The sequence below is a fragment of the Vipera ursinii genome, assembly GCF_947247035.1.
Source record: "Vipera ursinii genome assembly, chromosome: 2".
Taxonomy (NCBI): domain Eukaryota; kingdom Metazoa; phylum Chordata; class Lepidosauria; order Squamata; family Viperidae; genus Vipera; species Vipera ursinii.
The window spans coordinates 127,384,495-127,409,417 of NC_139513.1; the positions used below are offsets into that span (position 1 = coordinate 127,384,495).

The following is a 24,923-nucleotide window of genomic DNA, read 5'->3' on the forward strand; positions in this document are numbered from 1 at the left end:
TGGAGGGACGGAATAAAATCTGCAAGATGTTGGAGCAGGGTCATAATCCAAAGCTCTGGTGCTTTTGTACAGGAGTGCCACATAGATGCCTTTTCAAATGGTTCAGGGCATCTGCCATTTGGCAGATTTTGACTTCCCTGCAGATTCCACTGGCCTTACATTAATACTGAATGTTAGAACCACATTAAGGTTGGGGTGGACTGCACGTCGGACAAAGATCCATCCAAATATTATCAAATCAAGAGTGCTATTTTCCTGTCTCCCTTCCCACCAACTAGGCTTTATGCAGCTGACATGCATCTTGATTCACATTGAAAGGAATAAAAGTATTATTCAGAAATTTCTAATGAGTCTAAAGGTTGAAGCAAAAGCCAACTGAACATCAGAAATAATATTTTATCTAAATATTGACAGGTAGAAATGTGAAAAGCAGAAGTTACAAATTGTAAGAGGAAATATCGAAACAACTATAGGAGACGGACTGTGGTAACAGAAAATTAGATGGTGAAAGATAGGATATGGACAAAAGGGCTTCCTTGGAACATGGGAAGGACAGTAGTTATAGGGGCTCCGGAAAGTTTATCGCAGGGGTCTTCAAACTTGGCCCTTTTATGACTTGTGGACTTCAACTCCCAGAATGCCTCAGCCAGGGCCGCCTGGCTGAGGCATTCTGGGAGTTGAAGTCCACAAGTCATAAAAGGGCCAAGTTTGAAGACCCCTGGATCGGATGATTAGGGAAGGGGCGTTGAGTGCGATAGGGGAGTGGGAATCTGCGTCGGGGATAGGATATAAAAATGTGTCAAACAGCTATGTAAGGTGTGGCTGAATTCCTGTGTGTGTTTCAGTCCACCAAGCCTTTGCAAACGCTTTTTTTGTCACTGGAATTTCAAGTGAGTTTGTTTTGTTTTGGATCTTGAGCCACGTTCCAAACAACACGGAAGAATTTTGTTTTTCATGTCTAAAACTTACAAGAAACTAGGAAAAGCCACCCTAGCCTGCCTCTTTCCTACAAGTTTTTTTTTTAATTATTATTTCTGGGTAACATTCAACCATAGCTATGCTGCTAAGCCTGAATCCACAATCAACTGAGACGAACAAAATGGACCACCAAAACTGTAGAAACCTCCGACTCTTTCACAGGGAAAGTCTTACAAAAATAAAAACCCCAGGAATGCAAAGAATAAAGGACGTCCTAAATTAGAGTCAGGAATTGAATGCATGCGTCATTTGAAGAATATTATCAATTGCTAATCACCTTGCCTTCTCCGGCAAAGAAAGCAGCAGCCACCACCACCACCCACCCAAAACACCGAACTGAAGGAGAAGCTACTCCCTTATATACGGTAAAAGTGCACGGGATACGCCACTTCCTCCCCAAAAGGTGGGAGAAAGATTCTTAAGAGAATCGAAAGTTGCATCTTCCCTCAGCGTGCCAGTAAAATCATAACTTGTCCCGGAAGTGCGCTATCCCAAAAAAAAAAATGTGGGGAGTCTTGCTCTGCCTTTCTTAAGTCTGCGACGTGAGTCCGCCGTCAATTTCGCTCCGAGTCTAGCGGGTCTCGTTCTACCAGAATAGAGCCTCGGTGGCCTCCGTACTGAAGTAAGGAACGGGTGGGGCCGATGTAGGCCAGGCCGCGCGGGCGGGGCCGGGGCGATGGGGAATCTGTTCGGTCGCAAGCGGCAGACCCGCGTTACCGAGCAAGATAAGGCCGTGCTGGTGAGAGCGGGGACAGGGGAGGGGGTTGTGGGAATGGCAGGCTGCGGCTGTCCGCCGGAGGTTCAGGGGGCGTCCCTCGCATCAGACCCAGCAGGGCTGCCTTTCCTCCTGGGCATAACTAGCAAGGCGGAAAAGGAAGCGACTTTTGTTCTCCTTTACGGAGGCGGCGACTTCTTCCACGGACTTCCTCGCCGTCCTTTTCCACTTTTTTTCCCCCTCCCCTCCCCTTTTAAAAAAGTCTCTGTGCGTGTGTGTGTGTAATGCACACAAGATACCTTTTTTTTTCCTTTTGAGGGGTCCTTGGTGCTGTCTGAGCTTGGTTGCTGCCTTGCAGACGTTTCATTATCCAAACTAGGTATCATCATCATCATCATCATCTAGCATCGATGAAGCTTCCTAGTTTGGGTAATGAAACGTCTGCAAGGAAACAACCAAGCTCCAGACAGCACCAAGGACCCTTCATTTCAGTGTGAGTTACAAATATTCTCCTTTGTTCTTTTTCTTTCTTTGGTGTGTCAGTGCAATAAGGCAGAACGCGTCAGCCAATAGTTTGTTGTATAAAATAATAGTGTGTGTTTGTGTAAAATAGTATGGACTAACAAGCTGAATGTGATTGCATAAGCCACTTTTGGCCCTAGACACTTGGTGGGAACACGGCCATAAGAGCCAATGGCTGATAGGCGGGTGGAAGTTCCCCTGACATTATATGCTGTCCGGATTTGGGAATCTTGGTTTGAAGTCTTGCTTAAACCCAAGTGTTTTGACTCAAATCCTACACTGAAAAGCTATGACAGCCTTTTAGATGATCTTAAAAATATCCTGAGGTTGCGGAGTCCTTTTCAAGTTGGAATTTGTCATACATTGGATATGTTATAGAGTTTTTCCTGAATGTCTTGAATGTTAAAAAGCATAAAATACTACTATTTCAATAACATGAGATAAGTTGGAAATCAGCTTAACTGTCAGAAAGTGAAGAATATTTTGAAAAAAGGACAATGTGTAGAATGGAGAAAATCTACAAGTTGTAGAAATGCATAAAGTAAAACGCAGATCATTGGATAGGAGATAATGGATTTTTTCTCACATTTTTGTTAAGGGAAATCTCAAACAACTAACTGGTCTTTATTTGACCTATTATATTCCAATTTCTTAATCTGGAATCTTTTCATATAGTTACTTAATGTCCACTAAACATATGTAGGAAATTGAATTCATATCATCCCAAGCCAATGCATTTATATAGCTTTGTATTGTTTCTTACAGTGAGACTGTTGTCACTTAGTGAAAGTTTTCAGCAGAAATATTTTCCCATCCTACCTGAAAGAACCAGGGATTGGACCTGGAACATTTTTACACTTAATGCATATGCTGTGCCATGAATCACAGTTCTTCATTTAACAAGAAAATCTTAAGTGCCTTACAGTGGATTACATTATCAGAATGTGTCATAACACATTCCCTCATTACTTTATGAGGAGTGTATGTATGTATGTATATATATATATGTATATATATATATATATATATATATATATATATATATATATATATATATATATATATATATATATATCAATAGCTTTCAGTGCAGATTTACTAACTGTTGCATCTGTCAACAGAGAAATTGGGAGCCACTTTCACTTTTGGTTCTTCCATATTTCCATATTAAAATTGCCATTTATTTGTATTTATTACATTAGAATTTAAGTAGAACACTATTGTTGGGCGTAACTTAACTGAAGATATTACAACTGTATACAGAATGGAAAGAAATTTTGGAATAAAATTAAATACTTTTTTTAATAAAAAAAATCTTATTAGCCAGAAGAGGGAACCTGTTACCTTCTGAATTCCAGTCAGTTGCTATATATGAAAGGAACTGTAGTCTAACAGTATCTGGAGGATCAAATTTTTTATTAGTGAATGAATAGTAACATAAAGAATTGTTCTGAATGATATTTCAACTTACTGTTTCCAATAAGGCACCCTTATGACTTTAAATTCAGAAGTGTGTGAATGCCAGGGGATGGCAATAACTCTCACCATTATTTTCTTAGTATTTTTAATATATCATTTATAACAATGAACCAGTAGCAATGCCTTGACTTTAATTTTGCATAGCTTAATTTTCAAATCCAGTTTTAACTTTCCAGTATTTTTCAGCACAGTAGGTTGGAAATCAAGATTGCTGGGTTCACAAGTATATCTACTTAAGGAAGAAAATATTTTTTTCTAATGATCTGTTTGTTTTCTTCTCCAGCAACTAAAACAGCAACGAGACAAATTAAAGCAATATCAGAAAAAGATTTCTCTACAGCTGGACCGGGAGAGGATTGTGGCTCGTCAATTACTCAAAGATGGCAAGAAAGAGTAAGTCACTCCTGGATAGAGTTTGAGCTTACCGTTATGTATTTACATTTACTTGTATCCCACCTTTATTACTTTTACAAATAATTTAAGGTGGCAAACATATTCAAATATACTTTCCTCCTCCTATTTTCCCCACAGTAACAATCCTGTGAGGTGGGTTGGGAGGGAGAGTGATTAGCCCAAAGGCACCCAGCCAGCTTTCATGGCTAAGGCAGGACTTGAACTCACGGTGCCCTGCTTCTAGCCTGATGCCTTAAACACTAGATTAAACTGGCTTTCTCTATATTACATGTAGTACTATATTTCAATACAGCTTTAGCCAAATGATTCTCACCGGTGTTTCAGCTGAAAGATGCTCTCCTATGCTTTCTAGTTATCTGCTGTGTATAGTGGAGACTCTTGTTTGGCGTGTCCCAACAATCTCTTTGGTTGTAGCCTTTTCAGTAGATGCCCTTCAGTTCCAAAAGTTAATGAAAAACTTTATTTTTAGGAGAGATTGTATTGTATAATAGTTTTGCTGTTTGTAATCATTTGGCTATTTCAGGATTGGGTGTTGGGGGAGTGATTGCAGCTATTGTGTTTTTCTGCTATTTTCTGAGGTTTTATCTTTCTAATTTTTTATTTTTTTATAGTAAATGTAAATAATTAAAAGAAATAATACCTGGAAACAGCTTGGCAGCCAGTGCAATTTAATCACTATAGTGCGTTGACAGAATGGCTGCATGCTTTTAAAACATTTTAAAGGGTTAAATATATTTTAAAGGGAATAAATATATTTTAAAGGGAATGAATATATTTTAAAGGGAATAAATATATCAGTTTTGTTGGCTATAATGATGAAAAATAAGACTTGCTTGACAAGAGGCAGTAATTCGGACTAGTTCTGTAACTGACCTGTTATGTTTTTTTCAAGAGATTTTTAGTTAACTTGTTAAGTTATCAAATCCTGAAATAAAAGATTTTTTTTCTATTGAGCTCGGACAAAAATGGCTTGGTATAATATTTTTTCTAGATTTGCTTTTTCATCCACTCCTTTTTTCCCCCTCCTTCTAGGAAAGCCAAGCTTCTGCTAAAGAAGAAGCGTTATGAAGAGCAATTGTTAGACAAAACTGAAAACCAAATTAGCAATTTAGAACGCATGGTATGTGGGATTGGGTTTCTGAATTGCATCTGGTCACTTGATTTTCAGGATTTCTGAAGTGTGGCTTACATGTAAGGTTCTGAGTTTAGTTTAATTTACTTTTAATATAAGAGGATTTCTTTACCTCAGGATTCACATTGGCTCTTATGGGGGAATGCTGTGGTTTAAACGTCTTTTAGGAGTCCTATATATGCTCACAGATAAGCTGACCCTCAAAATTTAGTTGAAACACTGTGAAAAATAGGTCACCTTCAGATAAGCCAACCCTTGAATTTTTAAGCAAATTTTTAACCAAGGTACTCCTAAGCATTTGACTGCTGTTTGTGCAGTTGGGCCGTGATATCTTTAAAAAATCTGAGCTGTGGTTCACAGGTGTAAGCCAAACACAATTTTGGATGTGTATTTTGATACCTAAATTTTTCAACTTATGTGCAAGTATACATGGCACCCCTGCTCTGGGCACAAGTATATATTGCTTTTCTTGAGAATAGAATGATAGCTTTGAACAGCATTAGTTGCTTTAATGGTCACATAATGTTGACTGAACTGTCCCTCGTTCCATCTTTTTTTGTTGCTCATCCAGCCCTCTTATCAAACTTGTCACAACAGTAATGTCCTTGCATTTTAAGGAAGGTTGATACTAATATACGTTCATGTGTTTGTGTGCCTTTTTGCAAGAAAAGAGGAGAGAGAGAGGCATCAGAAATTAATCTGAACAACTTGTAATCCTAGTAATTCAGTAGACACGGATTCATACAGAGAAATTATATAACTTACCGTAGATTTCTCCTGCTTTTATTGCTGTCGTAGCAAGATTCTCATTTACTAAGGAAATGCTACTTATTTTGCTTGGTGCTGTACTGTCCATGGACCCCGTAGACCAGATGTGGGCATTTTACACATCCAGTGCTTTGGCTGTCACTGTCTGGCCCACAGGGTTTTGGGTTTTTTTTTTAAATTTAAGTATGTCCATGCTTACATGGCTACACACCTTCATAGCCCTATTGGTTTGGCGCTCCACGACAATCCCAGTTCCTGATGTGGCACATTGGGAAAACTAATTGCCCATTCTTGCTGTAGACCATCCAAGTGTACAAACTGTCAACCAGTGAAACTGGCTGCCACAGGCTGCCTTCTGTTCGCTAGAACTCTTCAAACATCTTCAGGTTGCTTTCCTTAAAACGTATGGATAGAACATGGCATTCTGTGATCCTTGTCTTCTCTCCTACAGGTACACGATATTGAATTCACACAGATTGAGATGAAAGTGATTGAGGGCCTCAAAATCGGCAATGAATGTTTAAATAGAATGCACCAAGTAAGTATGACTGGAGCTACCTGCCTGCCCTCTCTTAAATTGCAACCCACCGACAGTCATCTTGTTTATGTAAAATTGTGGGGTTCTCTTACAGGTTATGTCAATAGAAGAGGTGGAAAGAATCATGGATGAAACCCAGGAGGCTGTAGAGTACCAGAGGGTATGTATGGCTTGCGTGGTCCATTCTGTAGCGCTTGGTGCAAAGGCACACTCTTTTTATTACTTGCATTCCACCATTTCACTCCCTTGGATTGTTAAGGTACTTGTTTACATCTAGCATAAAGTACCATGCCATATTAACCTGGAAGCGTGTACAGTATTGAATTCATCCCGAGTATTGAAGCTGAGATTGAAACGAATAGCTAACAATTGTTCGTTGTTGTTGTTGTTGTTTATGTCAGAGAGGGAACTGCAATCTTGGAGATCTGTTGTTAACAGCATGGTGTTCATCTGCCTTTTTCTTTGCAGCAAATAGATGAGATTTTGTCCGGAAGGCTCACTACAGAGGATGAAGATGCTATTTTAGCTGAATTAGAGGCCATCACTCAGGTAAGCACCAATTGCCAAATTGGGGAATTAGTTCAGGAGTTTATTTTGAAATGGTGTCTTTGATGAGGAAGCAGCATTTTCTTCCAAAATATTCAGATTACAGATAGTCCTTGACTTAGGGTCACAATTGAGCCCAAAATTCCTGTTGCTAAACGAGACAGTTAAGAAAATTTTGCCCTGTGTTACAACCTTGCTTGCCACAGTTGTTGAGTGAATCACTGCAGTTGTTAAGTTAGAACCACGGCTGTTTAAGCGAATCTGGCTTCCCCATTGACTTTGCTTCTCAGAAGATCACAAAAGGTGATCACATGACCCCGAGATACTGCGACTGTCATAAATATGAGTCAGTTGTCAAGCATCTGAATTTTGATCACAGATCCATGGGGATGCTGCAACAGTCATAAGTGTGAAAAATGGTCATAAGTCATTTTTTTCAGTGCTGCTGTAGCTTAGAATGATCACCAAATGAACTGTTATAAGTCAAGGACTACCTGTATATCTTTTGTATTAACCTTCTGAATCTTCAAAGGATTCATCTTAATCCTTCAAGGTACACTTTAAATAGAAGGATAGGTATTTTCCTTTTATTCATAGATTTTCCCAAAAATTTGGACCACTCTTCCAGCCACACAATTCCCTTCTTAGAAAATTGGTCCTTCACTCTGGGATAATTAAGCTTTATTTCCTCAATAGGTATGCATTCATATGAGTATGCCAGTATATTGCATTTTGTATTCATGTTAGAAATAGATGGGAAAGAGCTAATGTTAACAAAAATAATAACTTATTATGATCTTGTGCAGAAAGGAGGCCAATAAATATCTCACTCCAGTAAATAAAATTCAGGGTAGAAAATCCTACTTGTTAGGATAATAATTATGGAATTATATATTAAGATGAACTGGGACAATATTGGGGAAAAATTAGGGAAGATGTTGGGGATTGTAATTATTTTCATACATTCAAAAGCAATTCAAAGTTCAAAAGTAAGACCTAGAAAAAGTGTGGTCCCTCTTAAGATTAGGTGCTTTTTCAATTCTGATTCCTCTTTACATGTTTTAACTGACCAAAGAAGAAGTTTGCCATAGTAAAAGCAAAATAATGCAGTCTTTAAAGCTGATAACATATTTCGATCAGTCTTTATTACCATAAATAATGAACTTTTAACCCAGAACTATAAGTATTTTTACTGGCTGCTGATAGAACTTAGTTCAAGAAAATTCAAGTAGATAATCTTGTGGTATTACTATATTTAATACTCTTATTTTATTCTTTGGGTAATCCTTGACACGACTTCATATCTTTTAAAATGGCTTCATGTCTCTGTATTTACCAGGCCCACACTAGAAGAGAAATAAGTGATTTGCAGAAAATTCAAACCAGAGTTCACTTTATATCCTTTCTTCTTACTGTGAGTAAGAAAGAAAGAAACAAATAGTGCCTTAGTAATCTTCTGGTTATTCCTTCTTACAAGTTAGGAAGTTCCTGTAGCTCTTCTATGGTGTCTGCCAGCAGTTTCAGGGATAAAGGAAGGGTTAGTATCTCAGAGACCTTACATTGTTACTTGAGAGAAAATGATGGCTATGTATCTGATTGGAGCAATCCACAGCATTTCCTAAAATGTCTCTGCTTGTCCCACACTTCATGGCATTGTAATCAACAACCAACCAGCTGTGAGAAATCTAGAAAAAAAATGAATAGTATTGACCAGGAAGTCCAAGAACTATGAACTTGGTGTGAAAAAAGACAGTGGCTAACCATTGCTGTATTGTTGTCAAGAAAAATACATGTCCATCCCCATGCAGTCCTCGTGAATTGAGCTTTATTCACTGAAAAATCCATAGCTTCACCTGACCAAATTAATCAGAATTACTCATCAAAGTGCTAGAAGCATTGTATAAATGATACAGGCTCAAAGCCTTAGAAGTGGCAGACAGATGGTAACATAGTTATTTCCTGTGCATTTAAAAGTTCTACAGTAATATAAAGTTGTTTCCTGTCTGTGGGATATGTGTTTCACAGGAACCCCCCCTTTTTTTTTCCCTTCCAGGAACAGATTGATCTTCCAGAGGTTCCCTCAGAGCCTCTCCCAGAAAGGATTTCAGGTAGTATTATCTGTTCGGAGTTTATCCTTTCCTTTTGATATTGCCATTGTGCGCAAAAGGGCTCTTGATCTTGGCTATGGCTAATAAATACTTCATTCAAGACAGGCATGAAATCTACAGAACGCTCACAAACAGCTCTAGGGCCATTTATAATAGCTTGTATCAAACTTCATTCTGTGTTCAGGCCCCAGCTAGTTATTATAATCGGTGCAGAGCTTCAGAGTTTGTAGTCTTACGTTTGTATTGCTTGCTGGCAGTTGTTTGTAAATTACCTTGAAAGTAGGTATGGTGTATTAGCCCAGTATTGACAAAGGGGAAGGCTGAAAAATGAGTGAGTTTTCCATTTATATTAGATTTAATTTGGTCCTGGGCCTTTACTCTTTGGAATCTCAGCCTCTGAACTACTTTTTTGCACTAGCTGTAGCTATTACCTATTATTATTTTTTTTAAAAAAAACAAGTTTTATTGGTTTTCCAATTTAACAACTATATTTAGAAAGCATCATGGTGACTGGGTAATCAAAAATTCAATAACAGAGTTTTTAGTACATAGTTCAGGTTACATTATCAAAACATCCTTCTCTATTTCCCATAACATTTAATACAACATATTTAAACTAATAGATTTCTAAGAATAACATGGTCAGTTAAAAAGTTTGTCATTCCAGTTTTAGTTAGATGTCCTGTTATTAAATTTTACCTAATCAACAAAGACAGCGTATTGAAAGCCTGGATAGCCGAGCAGTCACTGCAAAATTGGATAAGACTCTTACCTATTTTATTGTTACATTCCATATTTCCTCTGGAAATTCAAAGGAGCAGCATGGACATCTATTGATCTTATCCTGCTAGCAACCCTTCTAAATATGAGAGTGTCACCACAGCCCATAGTCACCTTGTGAGCTTCATGTCTCATCTCAGCCCTGCACTTTAATCTTTATACTATATTGGGGAATAGACATCATAACTGGTTATTTTTCACTACATTATACTCAAGTGCAGGGGTCTTCAAACCTGGCCCTTTTATGACTTGTGGACTTCAACTCCCAGAATTCCTAAGCCAGGAGTTGAAGTCCACAAGTCATAAAAGGGTCAAGTTTGAAGACCCCTGCTCAAGTGCTTCTCCCTTTTCAAGCATAGAGCATAAACTTTTAAAAGTAATTATTTATCTAGAAACTGTTAACTGTTTTCCTATCTCTTCCCTAATTTTGAATTGCTACAAGAGTCTAAAAACTAGAATTTCCAATTAAAAAAATAAAGTTACTTCTAACCTGTGTCTTGAACATCTGGCTCCTGTTTTTTGTTCAACTTGCTTGTCTTTTTTTACTGAAAGCAAACACCGAAATGTAAAACGAGTGGTGCTGTAATAAATTTGTAGAGAATGAAAGTTGGAAGCAAGAGTTGTGCAAAAAGGATGAGAACAGAAAAGTAGGGCCTTTATGCTGTCTCGGATTTTATTTGCAGTGCAAATGTAGTATTAATCTATGACTCATTAAAGCAGCCACATCTGATTTTTATTTTATTTTATTTTAATTCCATTTATATCCCGCCCTTCTCCAAAGACTCAGGGCGGCTTACAAGCTTAGCAGTAGCCTTCATTCTATGTATATGCCTGCTTGTTAGGGCTTTCACACAAACCCCCAGCGGCATTATTACAAAGTCAGCTTAATTGCCCCCAACAATCTGGGTCCTCATTTTACCTACCTTGGAAGGATGGAAGGCTGAGTCAACCTTGAGCCTGGTGGGACTCGAACCTGCACTAATTGCAGGCAGCTGGTGTTACTTAAGGAGGCATTAGCCCACTGCTCCACCAAGGCTCTTATTTCAGGATCATGTAGCAACAGGGGAAGGCTTCTCTGCTCTAGTTGCCATTGTATGATCCTGGAAAACAACACAGCTGCTTAAATGAGTCATAAACAGATGCTATATTTGCACTCCTGCATGTTCTGAAGCATCTCTTGCAAACTGAATCTATAGTAGAAGAGGTCAACTATCACATGCACACTCTCAAACCAGTTTTCAGGTTTTTTAGCAAGTTCATTGTAACTATCATGCCCAGAACCTGGTGCTCTCAAAAATAGATTGAAAGCACACGTATTTAGAATTGGTTTTGCTTGGACCAGATTGTAGTCTGCGTAAATGCAGTAGATTACAACTGAATCTGGACAAGTCAGAAGGCTTAGTGGTTGGTGATTGGGAGGGACTCTCCCTCAATCAATGTTTTTTTTTTCCTCCTGAAGGAGTAAATCTACCATTTGCTGGACAGGCTCTTGGACCTTGGGCCATCCTTGAATGCACAGATCAATGAAGTGGCCTAGAGCATTTTTCTAACCTGTATATGATTTACTATTTCAAACCTTTTCTGAAGAGATGGTATTATTTTTGCTTTGCTTACTTATCAAATGGACCATTACAACATGCTCGGTGTGAAGGTGCTGAGGAGGCGAGCTGGAAATGTTGTCAGATTCAAATTGCAGTGGCCGTATCTCTGTCAGATATATCTTAACAAGAGCGTGTGACACATTCCGGTTAAGCTGCCCGCCAACCAATTTTTGAATCGGATTCAAGGTGCTTGATAGTCGATTTCTGAAAGGCTTGAATCCCACCATCCTCTATGTTGTAAGCTCTGAGTTGCCTTCTTCAGATAAAAAAAGACCCTTTGTACTTGCTACTCTGGGAAGAGATTTATTTGGAATCTGTGATGTTGCTGATGGCTCCAGTGCTATGAAGCTCCCTTTGCCTGATGGTTTTGCGGCTCATTTCTGGCATTTTTGGAGAGGATGAGGACAATGGAGGGAACTAGAATCTATTTTTGCACTTTCATCTTTCCCCAGAGAGTGCCTTTTGACTTGTTGTCTTTAATGTTGATTTCAGATTGTTTTGTTATGGGGGGTGGGAAACTGTGATTATTTTTTTTTAGGATTTTACAAAATGTTATAATATTTTGTATATTTTGTCTTCAGTACTTATTTGTGGAATGTATCATAGGCTGGCTCTGCTGAGAGCATGCCGTACATAAATATGTTAAATAACAGATATTTAAGAGACACCCAACTGTAGAATATCACATGTGAATATATAGCCCTTCTAGCAAGCAGCAAGATCTGGCTTTTATTTACAGAGTTTATTATTTAAACCTTTCCATGGTTTGCCTAATCCTTCCCTTAAACGGGCTAGACCTGGGAGGATAGCTCAGAATCAGAAGAAGGCTTTCAGCGAAACTGGACAGAAGAATAAGCTTTTCAGAACAACCACAACACTGCTCTGCTTGTGCTGCAGCCATTTACATTCTGCATTCGTAGTATGATTAATAGCACAATATAGCCCAGTTGATTGGCATGTTCTTCTGTGAGGGTCTCTGCCTTGTCACAGTAGCTCTCTTTTCAAAGGCATTAGGTGCCCACTGGGAGAATATGATTTATCTGCTGTGGCCAGAATTGAAGAGTGCACTCATAATTAAGCACAGCTTCTCCAGAAAGATCGGGGCAGGGAATGGGGAGGTTTGTATTTGAGCAAGTTGGCCTTGAAAATACTGGTGTTAATGCAGCTCCCGAAGAATGTAATGGCGCAAACACACACATCGGATCATTCTGGAAGAACAGAGAGGAATTCACCATTCACATTGGAGGGAGCGTTTGTAGAAGCAGGAGGCAAAAAGACTCTATGTCTGAGTTCCTGCAAAAGTTGTTCCGGGTGCAGGTCAGCGAGAGGACTGCATAAAAACCGCTGCTTAGGATTTGCTGGCTCTAAAACCATTCAAAGCCAATAACTCCTTCCTCTTTGTGTGTGTTTTTCCTTCTCCACAGAAAAATCGCCTGTCAGAGTCAAACCAAAGCCAGAATTGATTGCTGCATCTTAACTCCACTACCTGCGGGGTATCCCTGCACTGAATCTCGGAATCCCAGCATGCCTGGGGCATAGGAGGCCTCCCTGCTGGCATTACCCAGCCATACTGGAGCAGGGTTTTCTGCACAGAATGGAAGCTGTAACTGGTTAATGTTCCCATATCAAGGTTATTTTGTAGCGTGCACACTCCTCTTTTTTTGTATCTTAAATGGGATTAAAAGGTGACTCTTAAACCTTCCAAGCCAAATGCTTTCTGCAACCAGATTTCAGCTACAGACCCTGCCTCAGATGCCAGCAGAGCCTCGCTGTCTCTCGCTCTCTCTCTCAGTTCCTGGCACACGTCGGAGCATGTTGCCACTGCTCGGCTATCCAGAGAAAAGAACTTAACGTGGAACTTCTTGGCCTTCCTCTTGACTCATTTCACACTGGCTTTTCTGAAAGGCTGTTTTCCTTTTGCAAGGATGGAGTCTCCGAACTTTGTTAAATCTGTGGGTTATGTGCCAAGACGGGAGCATCTCTTCCCTTAGTAGTTCCAGCTTCTTCTGTTAGCTGCTAGTGGAGATTCGAGAAGTTGATTCCATGTTCAGTATGCTCTTGAGGTTAATGCGCTCATAAGCCTGGGCACTGGGGAGTAATGCAAGGCTGATGGGCTCATTCATTAGAAGAAAGAAGTCTTGTTTCCTGCCGGGGGAGAAGTCTAAATGGCTTGCTAAGGGTTTGTGCTTCACATGCTTCCCAGGCCGTCTGCTTTTTCCTTTTCCTCCAGAGTCCCACAGCATGAAGAGGCTGAGCACGAGTTCGGCTTCTGAGGTCTTCTCAAAAACAAATGAGTTCAGTCGTAGCGGAGTGCTTTGTGATGGCTCCTGCCCTCCTCAGCTTCATAGATCTGGGCGGGCAGGCAGACTTAGAAAATGTACTTTTTGTTTTTAATGACAGAGCCGCTTGGTCACCTTCATTCTTGAGTTACTAGGTGGGCTTAAGAGCAGAGTAAGACAATGCCACCCACATGGTTCTCCTCTCACAGAATACCTGAATGTCCCTTCAATTTCCTGAATGTAGGAAATTGTTAGCACTATAGTTAGCACTTGTAGGCTGGGCTGTGAACTGAATAGACTTCCCTTGAGTGGACAGTTCATATATCAATAATACCCCATCATGTTGTACTGATTTTGAAAGTATTCAATTTACCTTGGGCTGGTAGTTAAAACAATGAAGGGGACTACCAGACGGTTGTTTTGCTTGTTGCCAGGTTGGACAAGATACGGCTGTATTTGCATTGTTCACCAGAGGGCAGTCTTACCCTAAGCTCTTCATAACTGCGACTGCGAAGGAACATTTGAGTTGTGTGTCTTAACCTCTGAATTGCTCCAGGAGGGTTGCATTGATTTTTTATTTCTTCAAGCAAATGGCAAGGGAGTACCTGAAGAAATGCAAGATCCTGCTCCAGTGGTGTCCTGGGTATCGTACAGATGGGGTTTCGTAAAGGGCTTTATTAGACACCCCACCCCAGTTTACAATACAGCTCAGTGCCTGGGGAAATAGATGGGAGAATGCTTCTGCTTTTTGCTTGCCAGTAAGAACAGAAACGAGAAGAACTAAGGAAAACCAAATCTGCAAAGCCCACGAAGAGGAAACACTACTGTGTGCCAAGTAGCCTTAGAGAACAGGCTTGGACTTAGCTAAATCGCTTTGTGATTTCCTGATCCATACTCGTCTCGATGACTCAGGTGGAATTAAAAGTGTTGTTCAGCCTCCAGGAAAGTTCTGTCTTCTCCATTTGCTGTACATGGCCATAATTTGGCTAACTTCCTTTTGGGGAGCCCCTTAAAACAGGGAAGGTAGAAGCAGGGTAGATAGCGACAAGTTTTTAATACCTTCATCCTCTAATGTCTTGTTGCGTACCTTGGTTAAGAGCCAAACTCAATACTGTCTTTCTTGGTACCTGAAACATTGATGATGCCATGAGTTCCTAGTGTTTTTTCTTACAACAGGAAACTGACCTAAAAGGTGAAGAGAGATTTGAAGTATTTATGCAGAAGAAATGAATGAATGGCGCTCTACGTTCTAGGTATGTATGTCAGGGATAGAGATGTTAACATACCCCAGAGCTTTGCTGCTCTGTGGTATATTAAATAGGGGCAGCCAACATAAATATCTTGATTTAATAGCTTTCTTTAGAGGTCAAGTCCGGAATGCAAAGCAGGGCCTACAAAAGACTGTGCCAGTCTATCAGGCCTGTTTCAGATAGAATGATAGGCTACGATATATTTTTCACAAAGCTTAGGTGTGAACCCAGGTGCTGGGGTTTAGAAACCATGGTTTATAGCTTAGTGCATGGTGGCTTATACAGGAATCTAGGGTCAACAAATTTACATCTCTGATTGAAATATGAGTTCAACCTGTGTCTTTCAGTGGGGAAGGGCAGGATGTGTCCCTAAGGAGCTGCTTGTATGCATTGTGCTATAGTTTCGTGGATTCAGACTAACTCCAGTGCCAAGGATTTGTGTTCTGGTTTAGTCTTCCCCAGTGATGGGCAGCCCCCCCCCCCCAAAAAAAGAAAGTTAAAGGAGTTTCCCCCTTGAAGGAGTTCAAACTGTAGCAGAAGGTTGTGCAATAGACATAGCCCTCAACTTGGTCCTTATCTAGACGGTACCTTGCCTTGTCCTTGTCCTCAAGGACTTTGCTGCCTTTTAAACTCCAGGTAACTTTCAGACTCCTTCCTTCCCTTCCTCAAAACTCACACAGGTCTTTCTTTAGTGGCACTATTCCTATTTACCTGGGGGGGGGGTGTTGTTGGGTGTTGTTGTGTTTTGTTTTTTGAGGGGAGGGGGAAGGTATCTACTTACGGAACTGCTGTAGCTGTCTAGCCCTGATGTGGTTTCTATGCCAACTCAGTGTAATCCTGGGAGTAGGAACAGAGGAATTGATTTAACAGTGACCAGTTTAGCAAAACCAAAAGGTTTCCTGCCCCAGCTCTATAGATAAGGTTCTAATGAATTCTAAAAATCTGTATTCTGATGGCCTGAAGAAGATTTAGGTTTTTATCACAAATGCTTGTTCGATCGTTTCTTTTCCCAGAGAAGCTCCAGCCTTCAGCGAAAGGTAGCTGGGACTATGTTACTTCACAACTAATGCAAAATCTGAACTACATGGTAACTTGATCTTTTTAGTGACATGCCATAATCTGCAAACACAGCATTCCTGCCCTGACGTAACAACCACAGGGGCCTGAGGGCGTACTAGCCTCCAGTTCCCTGTCTGTCCCCATAGGCAGGTTCTTTCTCAGAGATCCTGGAAGAAGTCTGGCTGAACTTTTGCCCAGCTCTGTATCTTAGACATTCTTCTCTATATTTTTTACTCTCTTCTCACTACCTTCATCGCCCTGGACTTAAATTCTTCAGTGCTGTGAAATGATTGGTAAGAGAATGTATATGTCAGGTGTCGGCTGTGTTTTCCAGTCAATCCGACAAGAACAAAATATTGATAGGGGTTTTTTTTTATTATCCATTGTCAAAGCTGATTACAATCAAATATTAACAAGTCCTTAACTCTTAAAATCCTATCCGGTATGATAGAAACCGGAGGAAAAATTACAAAAGTTGGCAAGCCTATCTCAATCAGGGCATGTCCCTCCTAATAATAGAACAGAGTGTCTTTTCTGAAAAAGTATTGTCAAATCCCTTGGATGATGATGATCTTAATGGATAGGAATCTTCTCTCAAGTAGTCAAGGTGATTGATGTTTATGAAAGCGGAAGTAAAACACATCTCAGAGTTATTTATTTTACTGGGACTTACATGCTGCTCCAATCCAGAAGTGGGTATCGGGACTAAGGCTATTTATATCTTGAAGGTTGACAATGATAATCAAAAGCACATTGCAGGAAATGCAATCTTTTAAAGAAGAATGGGCAGAATTTAAGAGATGGGTTAATGCTGTTTATAGATCAGTAGTTTATCCCAAGGATGTTTCCATATAATGTCTCACAGTTTCATGGTGCTATATTAACTTTTGCCTGCTTCCACATAAGCCACTACTGTATTCTTCTGGAATCTAAATGCGGATGGTATTGGAAAGTTGACATTTTGGTTGATCTCAAGAGCTTTACTGAAATGTTAAACAAGGCAGGGAGCCTTTTGTGACTATCAGAGACATGAGGAGCAATTCCTCATCTGACAGTTTTCTCAGTAATAGGAATGGAATTGACTTTTTAAAAACTTGGTTATGTTTTCATACTTTTGACATGCAGGCAATATACAGCTTTTTCACGTAACATCAGTTCATAGTTACGACAGTCTCGGAAAAGTGAATTAAGATCTATCCTCAAAGTTAACGACTGTCATAACACCCCCCTTGCTCATGGGATCACAACGTGGGCATTTGGCTGCTTGCATTTACAATGGTTGTTCAGGTAGTCCCCAGCTCACTTAGTGAACATTCAAACCTACAACGGCACTGAAAAAGTGACTTATAACCATTTTTCACACTTAACGACTATTGCAGCATCCCCATGGTCATGAGATCAAAATTCAGATATTTGGCAACCGATTCATATTTATGAGGGTTGCAATGTCCGGTCCGGTCATGTATGATCACCTTCTGCAGCCTACTGACAAGTAAAATCAATGGCATGATACTAGCACTAGCCTTTCTTGAGCGGCACAGCACCTTGTTTACGCGCACCACAGCGCAGCGGTGCCTGCTTTTGTGCCCCGAGGTGGGGCGGCCCATTTTCATGCCGTGTGGCGTAGCGGTGTCCCGTTTTTGCACCTCAAGGTGTAGCATTCTGTTCTTGCGCCTCACACTGCAGCATCCTGTTTTTGCATGCTGTGGCACTAGCACGAGTGGGGTGTGTGTGTGTGCACACATGCACACACTGGCCAGCCTGTCCCGCTGCCCACCGGTTGGGGACCCCTGAAGTAAGTCATGCCCAATTTCATGATCTTTTCGTGTCGTGATTGTTAAGCAACTCACGGCAGTTAAGGGATCACATGCTCCTTATCTGGCTTCCCCCATTGGCTTTGCTTGTGGGAAGCTGGCTGGGAAGGTCACAAATGGTGATCATGTGACTCTGGGATGCCGCCACCACCACCACCACCATCATAAATATATGTCAGTTGCCAAGTGCCTGAATGTGGATCACATGATTTGCAGGGATACTACAATGGTTGTAAGTTGGGTACCAGTTGTAAGTCCCAGTGCCGCTGTAACTTTGAATGGTCACTAAATGAATGGCTCTAAGTCCTTCCAAGGACTCTTGTAGTCCTTCCAAGAGAGAATGGCAATGATTTGGAATTTGGAGAGGCCTGGAAAGAGAAAGGGCTAACCAGAAGCTGCTTCACAGCTGCACACTTATGGTTTGTAGAACAGCCCAGGCATCCGTTGTTTTTAATTATCCTGCTGTCCCAAGTATTCTAACCCCCATCATGGAAGGGGGAACGCTCCAGATAAGCAATTATGCAAGTGATATCAACTGTTTCCATCCTCGTAACACATCGCTGGAGAGTAATTCAGACATCGCTGGAGAGTAATTCAGCAATGCATGGTTCTGTATTTACTAGTTTTATAAACAAGTCAACCAGGTGTGAGGAGTCTCTGAGGATTTGAAATGCCTAGTCATCTTCCCACTACTTTTTTTTTTACATTATCCTCCTACCTGTCCTCACTCTCTCTCATTCTCTCACTCTCCCTGCCTGGCAACTTAAATTCACCAAACCCAATGGGAGACCTTCCTACACAGTTCCTTTCATATTATCCCTAATGCAAAGCTTGGATAAGGAGCTTATATCTTGTACGAGAAGGCTCTGCGGACTGACTCAGCACAGTCATTTACATTTAGTAATAATGGTTCAAAACAAACACACAAATCTGGCAAGAGATTTCCTCCCTCAAAAGTGGAAATGTAACTTAAGCCTCCATGTTTAGTACAGTTTCATAATAACGGTAGCATTTTACGCTTAGCCATGTTATAGCCGTAATATGTAGAGGGTATGTTTATATGAATTATGATAGCAACACCCCTCTGAAGCATTTGAAAGGACCGCACACATATCTCTCTGCTGCCCTTAACCTGTGGACTGCATGGATGATATAAGGTGGGGTTAAGGTAAGGTACAGTAGATAGGTAGGTAAAACCTTATCTGTGTGGCTGAAATACAGATGGCTACTAGATGGCAGCGTACCGCTTTGCAAATTTTTGCTTCCATCTACTGGTTTTCTGTATTTTTTACCTCACCAAGGAGCCGGAGGAGGCTCAAGCTTCCTGTATTCTGTGCACAATGGTTTCAACCACCAGTTTGGTCACCAGAGGGTTCCCCCCCTCCCCCGAAACATAAAAATAACTAAGAGCATTGGCATTGGGCTCAGCATCTTCGTATTCATTCATGTTTACTGCACCATGTAAGCAATTTGCATTTTGGTAATATTCCAAAGCCTTAAAGTGTCATAACTAGATATTAGCAATCATGACAAGTAATCTGCTTATACACATCATGTTGCTCAGTTTACGTGCTACATGGCTAGCTACCATAGGAAGGCCACTATCTTGAAATGCAGTTTAGAAATACATTTAAAAAATTTGGGGGGAAATGAGTGCAATTACTAAAGATGTAGCTTTAGGATCTTGAAACAATATAAGCCATAGATTTGGGCAATAGAAATATTTTTAAATAGTTTTACTAGTTAAATAAGAATCTTAAATCCTTCAAAACTCTCATCAAGGGAAGGCAGCAGCTCAGCAGAACGTTATAACACAGTTTGTTTTCAAATTTCCAGCCATTACAGCAAAGGTCCAGGCAGGTTGGGAATTCTAAAACTTGTACCTGACTGGAAAAAGCTGTATAAGGGGTATTCTTCATTACCGGTAGGATTTCCATAGGATAGTAGTGCATCTCTGCTATTCTGCTTGTGGCCATGTGAAAAAAAAATCTGTAGAAATTCCACACAGCCCACCGGTTTCCTTCCCCCAAACTCCTTATTTTCTGTGGTCCAGAAAGTACAAATCGGGTCTAGCTGATTTTGTCAAAAGATAAAGCAAAGCCTCATATTGGGAAACCTACACAATGCCCTATGGACAGCTCAGGAACATGTTGCACCGGTATCGCCCAAGGACTATTTCAGTAGCATGTGTTGGCATCACCATGGATACCAGCAGAAAAGTGTGAAACTTCTCACCACCTGCAGTGACCATGCTTTCCTTATAGCTAGAGCCAAAATGCACTGCAGTTGTCTGCTTTGTATTGCATATTCCAAGTTGTGCTTTTTTTATGTACGCAAAATTCAGAAGAGGGTTTAAATTTAAGGCAAACCAAAGATAATGATGGCTACATTTCAGGGGATGCTTTCTCCCATGACAAATAACCTTAAATCATCAGCAGATATCTATATATCTGTCTATATATGTCTATAAGAAGATATAAAAGGTTGACCTTCTGCCTTTGGAATAGTTTTCCTAAGGATCCATGGTTATCCACCCTGCTTCTTTTTAACTGACTTTGTTGAAGTAGTACAACTTACAACCACAATTGAGCCTAAAATATATGTTGCTAAGTGAGACATTTGTTAAGTGGGTTTTGCCCCATTTTACGACCTTTCTTGCTAAGGTTGTTAAGTGAATTACTGCAGTTGATAAGGTAGTAACCTGGTTGTTAAGTGAACCTGGTTTCTCCTTGACTTTGCTTGTTAAAAAGGTTGCAAAAGGTGATCACATGACCTTGGGACACAGCAATGGTCATAATTATGAATCAGTTGCCAAGTATCTGAATTTTGATCATGTGATCATGGGGATTCTTGAAAGATCATAAATGAAAAACAGTCATAAGTCACTTTTTTCCAATGATGTTATAATTTTGGATGGTTACTAAATGAACTGTTGTAAGTTGAGGACTCCAATGTATTACTTGTTAAGGGATTGTATTACTGCTTTTAACCAGTGGTGGGATTCAAATATGTGAACAATCGGTTCTCTGTGTGGATGCCACTTCTGGAAGTCTATTCTGGGCTTGGGCAACAAAAAATTAGCTACCGTTTCTGCCAAAGTGGTGCGAACCAGCTGAATCTCACCACTGCTTTTAACATTTAATTTTTTAAAAAAGATTTGTAAAGTATCTACAATAATACTAGTAAAAGGCGGTTTCAGTAAAATTCACCTACCGGTAATTGGCTGGGATTATGGGGACTATAGTCCATCATATCAGACCCCTGGTGGCACAGGTGCAGTCTTGTAGGCAAAATGTGCCCACAGCCTGGTGTGTTATCTTGATAGAGCTCAAGACTGAATCAGCTTTCCATCCTTCTGAGTACAATGAGGACTCAGATTGTTGGGGCAATATGCTGACATTGTAAACCTCTGAGAGAGTGCTGTAAAGCAGGGCTTTTCGACCTCTTCACCCATCGTACCACTTTTAGGATATGGCAACATCCGAGTACCACCAGTCGCCTAGCAAGGTGTCAAAAACCTGATGACCAAAAAAAAAAGGGGAAAAACTGATGAAGTACAGGTAGTCCTCAACGTACAACAGTTTGCTTAGTGACTGTTTGAAATTACAATGACACTGAAAAAAGTGCCCCCCAAGCCACAGCCGAGCAGGACACCTGCCTGCCCACCCAGCGGTGCTCTTCCTCCTGTCCAAGGTTTTCATTGTTGTGAGCATTTCTGTTGAGGATTGGCAGCGGGGGTGGGGTGGGATATGTTTGGTTTTTATTCCCCCCGTCTGCTGGGTGGTTGCATCAGATTTTGGTCACTTCATATGACCCTGGGACACTGTGACTGTCATAAATATGAATCAGTTGCCAAGCATCTGAATGTAAATCACAAGACCCTGAAGATGCTGCAACATTCCTCAGCAGAAGTGCCAGGATCAGCACTGAGCTCCAGCTGAAGCCTGGCGCTGATCCTGGTGCTTCCACTGAGCCCTGACAGCCCTGCAGCTCCAGCCATCTCTTGCTCAGGCTTGTGCAGTGCTGCCACCGGTTCAGCTCATTCCCCTCCCCCGTTACCATTTTTCTAGGATGGTCACGTACCACCTGCCAGTGGTACCACAGGTGGTACCCGTACCACTGGTTGAAAAGCCCTGCTGTAAAGCATTATGGGGTGATATATAAGACTAAATGCTATTGTTATTGCTATGATATCTGAAATTTTAAGTGGGAAACCTAAAATAATTACACAATTCTAATGTTTGGTCTTATCATTTACCGTACTAACAACTGTGATGTTTGCAAGGAGTGAAATAAGAATGGAGAACTGAGCATTCATATTCTGTTTGATCATGTTACAATTCTAGATAAAATAACAAGGGCCTTCATAATCTCTGATAACATCACAATGAATCTGAATTCATTAAAGGTACAAAGAAATGTCTTGCTAATTCATTTTATCAAAATTTGCTTGTTCCCTTCATCCTGTTTTCCTAATAGAAAAGCCAGCAACAACTAATCCAATATCCATTTGTATATGCTGTAGCTGGTTATATCTGACAGGTTAATCTGAAGAAACAATTATACAAGATTAGTCGTAATTAAATATTTTCCACTGTAGAACAAAATCTTTCCAATCAAGAAAGATAAGTAAACATACCAATATATCTTCTGGAATTGAGAAAGAAATAGTCATTCAAAAGAGAGAAAATTAAATATTAGTGCAAGGGGAAAACCAGGAGAATTGGACTGCTCTGAACTGAAAAACAACAGCAAGATAAAGTATCAGCACTGGTGTGAAAAACCAATTAAAGGGTTTGGAGAAGAGAATGATAAATTAATCCAATTCCTGCACATTTGAAGAATCCCCAAAGGATGGTATTAGATCTCAAAATATCTGAGAACCCTGCTAATATTTTTAAAGTATTTTAAACATCTCTCTGTCTTCTGCCGATAGTCCATAAATATCTAGGTTGTGTGCAGTTGTGCACAGTGACCAAATCTGGGCTACAAAATTCTGAATGATCATGAGATGGTAGCAAAGACTTACAGGAAAACTAATGCTCTGGTGCCCCCTAGCAGTCATTTACAGCAAAGGTGCCCAACCTTTTGGGCACCAGGGACTGGTTCCATGTACAGCGTACAGCGTACAGCGAATGCTGGAAGCGTAGCTGGCACCAGCTACACACAAGGCATACGCTGTACAGTGAATGCTGGAAGTGTAGCCGGCACCGGCTACTGAAAAGGCATACTCTGTACAGCGTACAGTAAATGGTGGAAGCGTAGCCGGCGCCGGCTACGCACAAGGCATACGCTGTGCAGTGTACAGCAGCCAGCGCCTGTACAGCGTATGCCTTGTGCGTAGCTGGCGCCGGCTACGCATCCAGCATTCGCTGTACACTGTACGGCATATGCCTTTTGCATAGCCGGTGCCGGCTACACGTCCGGCATTCACTGTACTCTGTACATGAAAATGAAAAAAGAAAAAAGGAAGAAAAAAGGGAAAAAGAAAAAAGGAAAATAGAAAAAAAGAAAAAATAGGAACAAAAAGAAAAAAGGAAAAAAGGAAAAAAAAAAGAAAATGAAAGAAAAAAAGAAAAAGAAAAACTAATTAGAAAAAAAGAAAAAAGAAAATGAAGAAAGAAAAGGAAAAAAGAAAAAGGAAAAGAATGGAAAAAAGAAAAAGAAATTAAGAAAAAAGTAAAAATATAAATGAAAGAAAAAATAAAGAAAAAAAGAACAAAAAAAGAAAAAAGAAAAAAACAATATTAATAGGAAAAAAACAACAAAAAAAGAAAATTCTAACTATATGCTGTACAATGTACAGTGGATGGTGGAAGCGTAGCCAGTGCCGGCTACGCACACTGTGTACGCTGTACAGCGTACAGCGGATGCTGGAAACATACACAGCATTGGCTGCGTAGCCGGCGTCAGGTATGCACACTGTATACGCTGTACAGCATATATGTACAGTGTATGTACAGTGTATGTACTGCGTATACATACTGTGTATGCCTTTTGCATAGCTGGCGCTGGCTACGCTTCTGGCATTTTCTCTACGCTGTACAGCCTATGCATTTTGCGTAGCTGATGCCGGCTACGCTTCTGGCATTCGCTCTACGCTGTACAGCGTATGCTTTTTGCGTGGCCAGCGCCAGCTACGCTTCTGGCATTCGCTGTACGCTGTCTAGGTTTACATTTAAAAACAATCCGTAACAATTTCTATAATTCCATAATCCACATAGTAGCTTTCTCTGATTTTCCATTCTTCCAATAATATTATCTTTTTCCAACCTTAAATAAGTACATTTCTTAATATTTTGATAGATAACAATTAAATATAAACATTTTTCTAGTATTTAACAATCATATCAATATAAAGCTTCTTTTCTAAGTAATCATCTTAATTATCTTGTCATAAATCCTGTTTGCACAATTTTTATTTAGATTTGTTTTCCCCGCAATGTTCAAAATATTCTTACCAGTTCAGATTTTCTGAGTTAATTACATTTAAGTATTAAATCTTTTTCCTCATACAAGCCATCCCAACAGCTTTGTTTCTCATATCTTAAAAAGAAAAGAAAAAAAAGACAGAAAAAAGAAGGAAATAATACAATACTTGAAAACATATCCCTCTTAAGCTAAAATACATATCCAAATTTTTTCTATTATTATAACCATATTCAAATAAATGTTTAATCTTTAAATATTCCATCTAATAAATCCAATCATCTAATCTTTTGTATCTATTCAGAACATTTTTATCAACTGAGATTTTCTCAAGATAAATTACACTTAAATATCTAAAATCTTTCCCTCATATAAACCATCCCAACATTTTTATATTTCTCATATCATAAAAATAAATAAATAAGTAAATAAGAAAAAAAATACTATTACATGAGCCTGTCCCTCTTAAACTAAAATACATTTATATCCAGATTTTTTCTTTTTTTTAACT

The 24,923-nt window shown here is 39.9% G+C and overlaps 1 protein-coding gene and 1 long non-coding RNA gene across 2 annotated transcripts in view; one reads left to right on the forward strand and one right to left on the reverse strand.

Moving 5' to 3' along the window:
* Positions 1–2,163, reverse strand: part of LOC310635469 — a 21,755-nt gene extending 19,592 nt beyond the window's left edge. The window contains exon 1 of the long non-coding RNA XR_014491420.1: positions 1,993–2,163. This is a non-coding gene — a long non-coding RNA (uncharacterized lncRNA). The remainder of the gene's footprint in view (positions 1–1,992) is intronic.
* On the forward strand, positions 1,622–14,860 carry CHMP6 (charged multivesicular body protein 6). The gene is made up of 8 exons (XM_083354444.1): positions 1,622–1,717; positions 3,978–4,087; positions 5,141–5,228; positions 6,460–6,546; positions 6,641–6,706; positions 7,015–7,095; positions 9,146–9,200; positions 13,006–14,860. The coding sequence occupies exons 1-8, from the start codon at positions 1,655–1,657 to the stop codon at positions 13,056–13,058; spliced, it is 603 nt and encodes a 200-aa protein (XP_083210570.1). The 5' UTR covers positions 1,622–1,654; the 3' UTR covers positions 13,059–14,860.
* Positions 14,861–24,923: the final 10,063 nt, after the last annotated feature.